The 12,276-nt window shown below is 42.7% G+C and overlaps 1 protein-coding gene across 1 annotated transcript; it reads right to left on the bottom strand.

The window, feature by feature from the left end:
- Nucleotides 1-3,558: 3,558 nt before the first annotated feature.
- GPR151 (G protein-coupled receptor 151) lies at nucleotides 3,559-7,092 on the bottom strand. The gene has a single exon (XM_075342341.1). It carries the CDS (start codon nucleotides 6,981-6,983, stop codon nucleotides 5,703-5,705), a length of 1,281 nt encoding a protein of 426 aa, XP_075198456.1. The 5' UTR covers nucleotides 6,984-7,092; the 3' UTR covers nucleotides 3,559-5,702.
- Between the last annotated feature and the right edge of the window lie 5,184 nt (nucleotides 7,093-12,276).

Consider the following 12,276-nt stretch of genomic DNA (forward strand, 5'->3'; position numbering starts at 1 on the left):
AGTTGCTCTCAGTCTATTGCAGGTGGGATATGAAGCAGGGGTGCACCAGCTTCCAGCGAGCAGATCGGCAGCGGACTGCTACTAACAGGGACTCACTGTTATGGGAGCACTAGTAGCTCCTGATAAGGCTGCTAGACAGACCTTAATAAAATACTGTGTGCCACCCTCAATATGAAGCTGCTGGTTTCTCTTATCCGGATACCTCTTTTACTGTACCACACTATTCTGCTTAAAAAGTAAGTGTAATTTTTTAATGTGTATGTGTGTGAACATATATACTGTATGTATTATACATATTGTCAGACTGTATGTGAATAATGTTTCTGCACATATACTTTGTGTTTATGTGTATATACAGTTAGGTCCAGAAATATTTGGACAGTGACACAATTTTCGCAAGTTGGGCTCTGCATGCCACCACATTGGATTTGAAATGAAACCTCTACAACAGAATTCAAGTGCAGATTGTAACGTTTAATTTGAAGGTTTGAACAAAAATATCTGATAGAAATTGTAGGAATTGTACACATTTCTTTACAAACACTCCACATTTTAGGAGGTCAAAAGTAATTGGACAAATAAACCAAACCCAAAAAAAAAATTTTTATTTTCAATATTTTGTTGCGAATCCTTTGGAGGCAATCACTGCCTTAAGTCTGGAACCCATGGACATCACCAAACGCTGGGTTTCCTCCTTCTTAATGCTTTGCCAGGCCTTTACAGCCGCAGCCTTCAGGTCTTGCTTGTTTGTGGGTCTTTCCGTCTTAAGTCTGGATTTGAGCAAGTGAAATGCATGCTCAATTGGGTTAAGATCTGGTGATTGACTTGGCCATTGCAGAATGTTCCACTTTTTTGCACTCATGAACTCCTGGGTAGCTTTGGCTGTATGCTTGGGGTCATTGTCCATCTGTACTATGAAGCGCCGTCCGATCAACTTTGCGGCATTTGGCTGAATCTGGGCTGAAAGTATATCCCGGTACACTTCAGAATTCATCCAGCTACTCTTGTCTGCTGTTATGTCATCAATAAACACAAGTGACCCAGTGCCATTGAAAGCCATGCATGCCCATGCCATCACGTTGCCTCCACCATGTTTTACAGAGGATGTGATGTGCCTTGGATCATGTGCCGTTCCCTTTCTTCTCCAAACTTTTTTCTTCCCATCATTCTGGTACAGGTTGATCTTGGTCTCATCTGTCCATAGAATACTTTTCCAGAACTGAGCTGGCTTCATGAGGTGTTTTTCAGCAAATTTAACTCTGGCCTGTCTATTTTTGGAATTGATGAATGGTTTGCATCTAGATGTGAACCCTTTGTATTTACTTTCATGGAGTCTTCTCTTTACTGTTGACTTAGAGACAGATACACCTACTTCACTGAGAGTGTTCTGGACTTCAGTTGATGTTGTGAACGGGTTCTTCTTCACCAAAGAAAGTATGCGGCGATCATCCACCACTGTTGTCATCCGTGGACGCCCAGGCCTTTTTGAGTTCCCAAGCTCACCAGTCAATTCCTTTTTTCTCAGAATGTACCCGACTGTTGATTTTGCTACTCCAAGCATGTCTGCTATCTCTCTGATGGATTTTTTCTTTTTTTTCAGCCTCAGGATGTTCTGCTTCACCTCAATTGAGAGTTCCTTAGACCGCATGTTGTCTGGTCACAGCAACAGCTTCCAAATGCAAAACCACACACCTGTAATCAACCCCAGACCTTTTAACTACTTCATTGATTAGAGGTTAACGAGGGAGACGCCTTCAGAGTTAATTGCAGCCCTTAGAGTCCCTTGTCCAATTACTTTTGGTCCCTTGAAAAAGAGGAGGCTATGCATTACAGAGCTATGATTCCTAAGCCCTTTCTCCGATTTGGATGTGAAAACTCTCATATTGCAGCTGGGAGTGTGCACTTTCAGCCCATATTATATATATAATTGTATTTCTGAACATGTTTTTGTAAACAGCTAAAATAACAAAACTTGTGTCACTGTCCAAATATTTCTGGACCTAACTGTACATATATCCATTTTTTGGGGGTGATGTAACTATTCTTAACAACAAGAAATCCTGACTTTATAGTCAGAAATGGCAATGTCAAGTCCCATTGACCATTTCCTCATTGATATGGCAAAGGATATGCCCAAAGATTAGAAATGTACTGCAACGTTTTAGAACTTTTTATGGCTCCTAGTTTGCTTTCTATGTGCATCGAGTGATGGGAAGGAGTCACAAGGAGGTCGAGATCTCCACCAAAGTCCCCCAAATCTGCCTAATGGTATTAGCCAAATAATTGCCGAACAAGCGCCTGTAAAAATGCTTGTTGCCAATTATCGTCCCATAGAAACATGAAAGGTTGAAGCAGTCAATTAGAAGTGCATTAGTACAAAATTATAGAAAAACTCCTAAAATTACAAATCTTTAATTGTTTTCAGTATTAAAAGGGGAATACCCAGCATATATATCAATATAAAATTAGATTAAATCAGATATCCAAGGGTACAAGGAGAAGGGGGGGGGAGGGGCCTGGCCCTTCCAGTGCCCTAAGCTCACCCCTTCCTTGCCGCGGAGGTTGGCACCCTAAAACCTACGCAATAGGCGCCCCCGCTCAACGTAGGCTGTCCCTGTAGGCCCTAACCAGACCCTAACAATAAGGTGACAGTCTAGAGGATAATTACAAAGCTGAACCAACAATCCAAGATAAAGATTAACAGTACATTATACCCAATATAATTAAATTGGGAAACAAAGGGGTACAATGACCCAAAAAACCACCTAGATAGATATAAGCGGCTCCTATCAGAAACCACCCGACGCGTTTCCCCTCATCTATCTGAGGTTCTTCAGGAGTGGAATAGAGGTTAGTTCAAAAAGGCAACAATAATGCAATAGTACATGCTGGCAGTCCCATGTAAAACCAAGAAGCCAGTAATCCCTGAATCTATATACTCCCGATATCTCTCAACAAAATCCGGTACATAAAGGGCCTAAAAGAGTCCCAGATCTCTGTCAACCACCGGAGTAACAGGTTATTTATACATATAATAATGGGAATAGATTCAACAGGGGTGAAAAGCAGCCAGTCATAAGGGTACAAAGTTAGCTACTTATCTCAAGCCTCAAGGAGCATACGGCAGAGACGATCCTCACAGGACTCCTTGGATGATAAAACAGTCCAATAACCCCAACAGAGCAGTCAGTGAGCTCCTCAGGTCATCACCCTCCAGTCCAGATGCATACACAATGAAGGGTGCAGATTTCGGGGGCAGAGGCAATCCTCTAGACTGTCACCTTATTATTAGGGTCTGGTTAGGGCCTACAGGGACAGCCTACGTTGAGCGGGGGCGCCTATTGCGCAGGTTTTAGGGTGCCAACCTCCGCGGCAAGGAAGGGGTGAGCTTAGGGCACTGGAAGGGCCAGGCCCCTCCCCCCCCTTCTCCTTGTATCCTTGGATATCTGATTTAATCTAATTTTATATTGATATATATGTTGGGTATTCCCCTTTTAATACTGAAAACAATTAAAGATTTGTAATTTTAGGAGTTTTTCTATAATTTTGTCCCATAGAAACATGCTGGCATTAGCTTCACAACCTAACAATGCACTTGTTTGTTCGGCAATTGGATCATTTATGCAAGGTAACAAAATCAGGTTTTGAGCGCCATATCACCTGGTGTAATTAGCTAGTGTGCTCCCAATAAAATGATACGGGGACCAAACTATTGTATTAGCGATCAATCTATCCCCATCATGGTGCATCTGCCTATATACACAAGAGTCAACGATAATAGAACAACTTGTATATAATTAGTTGGTGATTATCTCTCTGAAATTGGTAAATGCACCCTAGGGCTGTGGATACACAGCGATTTTGTCAGCAACCCAAATACTACTCTATGCAGCTTCTACATGGCAGCATCATGCAGGTGAATGAGGTCACATTATGACCTACAAAGTACCGCAACATGCAAGTCGCAAAACGTTGAAACCAGTTGGATTGTTTGTGACTTGTTTGTCGGCTAAATTGGTGTCAAAATTGCCATGTACGTCAGCCTAATGTTGTAATGCGTTAGTTTTGGGTCCCTACTTTTAGTTTTGGCCAAGACCATACATTGCCAACAATTGTCCCTGACAATGTAGTACAGTAGTAATGTTCTGGGCTACTCTTTTGGACACCAGATGAGAACTGGTACATTGTGGTACATCATGCTCCTGTTCTCTGTATAGAAACTGATTTTACAGCGTATTATTAATTTTTATTTTTTCTCATTTTAGAATTACATTTTGATGGTCTAATTATTAGTTTTCCAGTTACAATATTTTCAACTTACATTGCGTGCTCTAAAGCCAATTGTACGCTAGTTTCATATCTGCACTAATAATGACATAGTGGACACCCCTGTTGCCCGACAGACCCAATTGACTAAAATGTTGTTCTGTCATGGTGTCCATAAATTAAACAGTAAAAAAATAACCCTGCATGCTGCACTCTTTAATGAGAGAACCTGTGACAGCGCCTCCACTGGGAGTCTACCCTTATTTATATGTATGTATGTGTTATATGTGTACTCACCCCATAAATGTGTTCTGAACTTTAAAATTTAGAACAACATTACTATTTTTTTTTTCTGGAGGTCAGACATCCTACTATTAAAACTGGCTAAACTAATTATAAATGATCCCTCATGTTCGTTATATGGAACTATAACTCTATTAACGCCCTATGTGCACTTTTTGTCCTGTTTTCGTTTCTTACCAATAATTGTAGCATGGACATTTTAATCTAAGTGAATACATAGACTGAATACAAAGAATATGATGCTACTTACAAACTGAGCAAAAAATTCCATGTTATACCTGTTTACATGTTTGCTAAAGCGATTTTGCTACCTGCAGTCAGGATAATGTGCACATGAGATAGTTAAGAAAATAGAAATCCAGACAGGGATACAAAAAGTCTATGAGTGATTCCAACATTATAATTTAGTAAGTGCCACTTGTTAGATAATTTCACATTTAGGGTAAGGTAAATGCTAATTCAGAATGCTTTAAACAATTTTTCATGTGAAAAAAATAACCTGTTTGCATGAATTAGGATGAACTATGTCCTTCAGATTTTGGGTATACCTTAAGCAAACATATTCTGTGATTATTTCTTAATATCAGATGTGTTATTCCATCGGATTGAACCTAATTGTAGGTTATGTGCCTCCCCGATTGACTAGGCTGTCTACTTCTCTTATCAATGTTATTACATTCAGTATACATGATGATTGAAAATCTAGTATATACAATTCCCAATAATTCCTATAATAATGCGCCTGGTTATTGAATATCTGTGGCTGGAATACACCGTATTAACTGTTTGAAATACACTTAGGTAGAAAGATAAAGCGATACAAACCAAAAGGTAACTGCATTTCATGTGAGTTGGTTACTCCTGGCAAGGCGCTTGAGGCTTAAGGGCTTTTTGACCAATATGTTTTATTATGATGATCATTTTTGTTCATCTTTACAAGTACGAGAGTTAAATGTTATGTGCCAGTACTTTCCAAACCCCAGTTCACTTGGTCACAACAAGTCCACCATAAACTATGGATAATCATCACTTGAACACATCTTTACACAAATTCACGATTAAACTTTAATACAGCATATAAGAGCACACTGGAGAGGTGAAAACAATCAGACCGAACTGTTCATCATAGTTCCTTACATTTGTGTGCCAGACTTCACAGAAGCAGCTGTACCTTCCTCATGTTCCCAAGGAGTAGGGTCATTGTTCTGGTCAGATGGATTGGCTTCTCTTTCATGCCAGAACTGCTCCACATCTGGTAAAACAGGATTTTCTTTACTGTCTTGACTTCCAAAGTTTTGTTGAGAACATGATTGTTCTATAGAGCCATTAGTTGTAGGATGCTCGGGAACCAGATCTGGGGAAGAAGTTGAGTCTGGTGCAACTTCTGGTGTCAGTGCTCCTGGATCTTTAACATCATCCTCATCTTTATCTTTTGCATCTAAAGACTTTTTGGAGGTGATACGTTTCCAGACATCTTTGAAACCTTCTTTGAATTCTTCAGACATGACAAGAAAAATGAATGGATTTATGCAGGAGAGAGAAAGGATTAAGACTTGGGCTAATGTTATAAATGCTTGAGGAGGAGCTGGACCAATTAAAGGCTGATGCCAAAACCAGAACCATGATATCCAATCTGGAAGCCACATAATGCAAAATGTGACAGTAACACTCAGTAACATTATTGTAAGCCTCCTGGACCTCATCTGATTTCTTAAATTCTGCGTTTTGGTTCCTCTACGTTGGCACTGGCTGTATGCTCTCCGAAAGTAGAAGAATGCAATTGTGAAAGGGATGAAATATACAAAAAGAGGATAAAGCTTGATGAAAATAGCCATCATCTCCTGTGCTTGGGGTGGTATGCTTAAGAGGCAAACAACAGAGCTGTAATTTTGCTTTGCATCTGTAAAGAAGCACTCAGGTAGAGGCAGAACCGATGCTACCACCCATGTAGAAAACATAACAGCACAGATGGTCACTTGTGGAATGGTCATTTGCTTTGCAGGATTGCTGGCATATATAAAACAGTATCTGGCAATTATAGCCATGGTGAAGCTCTTAACTGACATGCAAGTGTGTGTGAACCAGTCTGCAGTTCTACACACAAACCATCCTACTGTTAAAGTAGACTTTGAGTAGGCTGCTGCCCTGAACGGCACAGAGAACATTAGCAACATGACATCTGAGACACTTAAATTAAGAATCAGAGAGTTGATGAACGAAGGTTTGGCTTTTCTAGAATTATGAAGCAGAATGGAGATCACGCATAGGTTACCAGCAAGTCCTAATAAACAGATCAACACCAATAAGGTCGGTGTGATAAAAGTCCATTCTCCGAGGTCCAATGGCTGAAATCCCAATGCGTACAGTGTCTGCTTTGAAAGAGAGCTGTCCACAGTGCTGAAGTTGGTCTCCATCTCCTACAGAGATCTGTGCAGACTGAAGCAGTGTCCAGATATCCTCACCTGTAACTGATGCTGAGACTAAATACAACAGGCATTTAAGAGTCTGCTGTGCGGCTCCTTCCTTTATATACAGGCAGCAGCTGCGATTGAGAGCAACCAGCCAAAGCACATTGGACGCTTCACATTAGCATTATGTAATTACCATCTTATTAGTCAACCCATTTATTATAGGATTTCCATATCAATTATTTATAGACGTATTAGACATTATGAAAAGGCTACTTATTCAAATCTGTTTTAAAAGTGAAATAGTGTGCAAACCTTAAAAATGAAGGGCTGACTTCTAAGGGTGGAAAAGGTTCTTTAATCTCCTGTTACATGGTTTAGAATAATATACTCGCCTTCCCCCCTCCTCCCTCCTTAAACGAAGAAGCCAAGAATTCACATGCTTTTATCTCTGCTTCGTGTGTCGGAATATTTTTCAAATGTGTTTATTGAACCACACAAAGCAATGGTGTAGTTCTAAACTCCATTTTATAAATCAATTTTTTATGGCACATTGCAAAATTGAGTTTCCTAATGGTCTTTTTTAATGAAAATAACACTGAATAGATATACAGTTAGGTCCAGAAATATTTGGACAGTGACACAAGTTTTGTTATTTTAGCTGTTTACAAAAACATGTTCAGAAATACAATTATATATATAATATGGGCTGAAAGTGCACACTCCCAGCTGCAATATGAGAGTTTTCACATCCAAATCGGAGAAAGGGTTTAGGAATCATAGCTCTGTAATGCATAGCCTCCTCTTTTTCAAGGGACCAAAAGTAATTGGACAAGGGACTCTAAGGGCTGCAATTAACTCTGAAGGCGTCTCCCTCGTTAACCTGTAATCAATGAAGTAGTTAAAAGGTCTGGGGTTGATTACAGGTGTGTGGTTTTGCATTTGGAAGCTGTTGCTGTGACCAGACAACATGCGGTCTAAGGAACTCTCAATTGAGGTGAAGCAGAACATCCTGAGGCTGAAAAAAAAGAAAAAATCCATCAGAGAGATAGCAGACATGCTTGGAGTAGCAAAATCAACAGTCAGGTACATTCTGAGAAAAAAGGAATTGACTGGTGAGCTTGGGAACTCAAAAAGGCCTGGGCGTCCACGGATGACAACAGTGGTGGATGATCGCCGCATACTTTCTTTGGTGAAGAAGAACCCATTCACAACATCAACTGAAGTCCAGAACACTCTCAGTGAAGTAGGTGTATCTGTCTCTAAGTCAACAGTAAAGAGAAGACTCCATGAAAGTAAATACACAAAGGGTTCACATCTAGATGTAAACCATTCATCAATTCCAAAAATAGACAGGCCAGAGTTAAATTTACTGAAAAACACCTCATGAAGCCAGCTCAGTTCTGGAAAAGTATTCTATGGACAGATGAGACAAAGATCAACCTGTACCAGAATGATGGGAAGAAAAAAAGTTTGGAGAAGAAAGGGAACGGCACATGATCCAAGGCACACCACATCCTCTGTAAAACATGGTGGAGGCAACGTGATGGCATGGGCATGCATGGCTTTCAATGGCACTGGGTCACTTGTGTTTATTGATGACATAACAGCAGACAAGAGTAGCCGGATGAATTCTGAAGTGTACCGGGATATACTTTCAGCCCAGATTCAGCCAAATGCCACAAAGTTGATTGGACGGCGCTTCATAGTACAGATGGACAATGACCCCAAGCATACAGCCAAAGCTACCCAGGAGTTCATGAGTGCAAAAAAGTGGAACATTCTGCAATGGCCAAGTCAATAACCAGATCTTAACCCAATTGAGCATGCATTTCACTTGCTCAAATCCAGACTTAAGACGGAAAGACCCACAAACAAGCAAGACCTGAAGGCTGCGGCTGTAAAGGCCTGGCAAAGCATTAAGAAGGAGGAAACCCAGCGTTTGGTGATGTCCATGGGTTCCAGACTTAAGGCAGTGATTGCCTCCAAAGGATTCGCAACAAAATATTGAAAATAAAAATATTTTTTTTGGGTTTGGTTTATTTGTCCAATTACTTTTGACCTTCTAAAATGTGGAGTGTTTGTAAAGAAATGTGTACAATTCCTACAATTTCTATCAGATATTTTTGTTCAAACCTTCAAATTAAACGTTACAATCTGCACTTGAATTCTGTTGTAGAGGTTTCATTTCAAATCCAATGTGGTGGCATGCAGAGCCCAACTCGCGAAAATTGTGTCACTGTCCAAATATTTCTGGACCTAACTGTATGAATGGTACATTAAAGAGAACCCACCAGCAGGATTTTTCTATATGAAGTAAAGGCAGTGCCATACAGGCAGTAAGATGCCAAATCCAGGCATACCTGTTGTAAAAACGGTGCTTTACACGCTGAGACATCGCTAACGATATATCGTTGGGGTCACGTCGTTAGTGACACACATCTGTCGTCGTTAGCGATATTGCAGCGTGTGACACCTAGGAGCGACGCTCAATGATCGCAAAAACGTCAAAAATCGTTGCTCGTTGACACGTCGCTCCTTTTCATAATATCATTGGTGGTGCATGCCGCTGGTTGTTCGTCGTTCCTGCAGCATCACACATTGCTATGTGTGACACCGCAGGAACGACGAACATCTCCCTACCTGCGTCCACCGGCAATGAGGAAGGAAGGAGGTGGGCGGCATGTTCTGGCCGCTCATCTCCGCCCCTCCTCTGCTATTGGGCGGCCGCTTAGTGAAACCGCTGTGACGCCGAACGAACCTCCTCCTTAAAGGAGAGATTGTTCGGTGTCTCCAGCGACGTCGCTAAGCAGGTATATGCGTGTGACACTGCCGTAGCGATATTGTTCGCTATGGCAGCGATCACCCCATGATGAAACAGCGACGTGGGTGGGTACTATGGCGCACGACATTGCTAGCTATCGCTAGCAATGTCGCAGCGTGTAAAGCACCCTAAATAATAAAAAGCTTGGTTGATGAAATATCTTTAATCAAAGTTGCAGAAATACACTGCAATTTGATTGACGGGTGCAACGGGGCGGACCTCTGTGAGTGTTAGGTCTTCGTGTTTCTTCCTCCTCCGGCAATCTCTATGACTTGCCCTCTTTTCTTTATTTGAATCTTGCGTCGCGCCGCCATTGCTGTTGCGTGCGCATTGACACAGTAATGCTAGCTTCATTTAAATGACACTGGAGTCCGTGCATGCGCATTCCGCCATCTCCGGAGCCATTTTATTGAAGACACTGGTGAATACTATGAGAGGTATCGGCATGGGCGCAGATTTTTTTTTTTACTTTTGTGCATGCACCCCTGCCACTCATAGTCTTCACCACAGTGTATTCAATAAAATGGCACCAGAGATCGCAGTTTGCACATGCATGGACTCCAGCACCATGTTAATGAAAGCAGATTTACTGTGTTAATGTGCAGGTGCAGCCGCCAAAAGCCGCAATGGTGGCACGGCGCAATATTCAAATAAAGAAAAGGGGGCACGTCATAGAGGAAGCTGGAGGAGGACTTTACAGAGAGGATCCAACCCACAAAGGCCTGTCCCCGTTGCACCTGTCAATCAAAGTGCAGTGCATTTCACAACTTTGATTAAAGATATTTCTGCATCCAAGCATCGGAACTTTGTACAACAGGTATGCCTGGATTCAGCATCTTAGTGCCAAAATGGCACTGCCTTTAGTTCATATTGCAAATCTTGGTGGTTGGTCCTCTTTAAGTTAGATAGAAATTAACTTTCTTATGTATTTGTGTACCGCCCCAATGGAAGCAGCCGAGTTGCTCGGATCCGGGCTCACTGTGGCTTGAGGGTCTCGATGATGGCGGAAATGGCAGGAAACGGGACTTTTGACTCGCGGTTTGGAATTTTAAGGCGCACGTCACCCAGGTAAGTGGGTCCTGCTCATATCCTGTTCATGACGCCAGATTTTTCGAGGTGTACCGCCCCCATGGAAGCAGCCGAGCTGCTCAGATCTGGGCTCACTGTGGCTCGGGGTCTCTGGACCCGGGGGTCGTGCGGCCACTCGAATGAAAAGAGGGGGGAGTATTTACAGGGGGGTTATAGTTCGTGATGCCACCCGTGGTGTGTGGTAATTAGGAGTACCACCACTGCTGTTGGGAGTACCCGGGGATGATGGAACGGGGCAGCAAGATGTTGGAACCCTCCACCGGTAGGAGATGTCCCGGGACTCGGTGAAAGGTGGGAAGTGCCATGGGGATGAAGGGGACACTCTCGTACTCAGTCCATAATCAGACACCGAAAACCAGGTAAACCAAGTCTCTGGGTACTGCTGCCGCTGAGGGGAGCTCGTCCGGGTCCCGTCCCCAAGTGGTGCTGCCTGGTGATCTATCACCTGCCTCCTGGCACTTAGTTTAGACTTCAACTTGATGGTCCTGTAGCTTGGAACTAGCTGGGCCCCGCTCCCCACTATGGCTAAGTGAGGGAGCTTGCTCTCAGGGCTAACGTTTGGGATTTTCTGGACCGTTTTTGGTTAGAAAGTCCTATCCCTCTCATTGCGCTAATGCCCCCGAGTTTGGAGCGGGTGGGAACGGATCGTGAAGGCTCCGTTCTCCTCAGGTGAATTGTCGGGTTGCCTGAAGCTACTCCCCGACCTAGGGTCCGTGTACCCCGTCGTGCCTTCATCCCAGACCGGTGATAGGGCCAGGCTACCGGCCTTCCTCCTTGACGAGCCCGAGCACCTTGCCATGATCCCCTGTGACCGGGGGTCCAACTCCTTCTAGGCCCAGACCACCATCTGCAACCTAGACAGTTACTTTGGGAGTCCCACTCCCTACCTCCTCTGAGCTCCTCTCAGCTCGAGGGCTACTCTCTACTCAACTCACTACACTTCTTCCCCTCCCCAACCCCCCAGGTGGGCGACTCGATTCCTCTCAAGCTGTTCACTGGTGTGTTAGGTGGGTGTGGTGTAGGGTGTCTCTAGGGTTTTGATTTGCTGATGGAGGCAACACCACTTAAGTAGGGACCCAGAACCAAGATGGAGGTGGAATACTGCACGGGAGGGCAGTTTGTGCAGTAGCCTGTGACAACCTGATAGTCCAGGGGCGTCACATTTGCACATATCCACAATGTACAAATGCAAATAGCACTGTATAGTACATTTCATTAAGAGAGTAAAATTCTTTATAAATATCATTAGCAAAATACTATCTATGACATCAAAGCAAGTGTGCACACTATTACATGGCAAGAAACATGATGTGATGCAATTATTGCATATTGGCCTGACAATTAATTAATGATAGAGACAAATGTTTAATAAAAAAAAAATGTGCA

This window comes from Anomaloglossus baeobatrachus, chromosome 4, assembly GCF_048569485.1.
Source record: "Anomaloglossus baeobatrachus isolate aAnoBae1 chromosome 4, aAnoBae1.hap1, whole genome shotgun sequence".
In the NCBI taxonomy this organism is placed as follows: Eukaryota; Metazoa; Chordata; class Amphibia; order Anura; family Aromobatidae; genus Anomaloglossus; species Anomaloglossus baeobatrachus.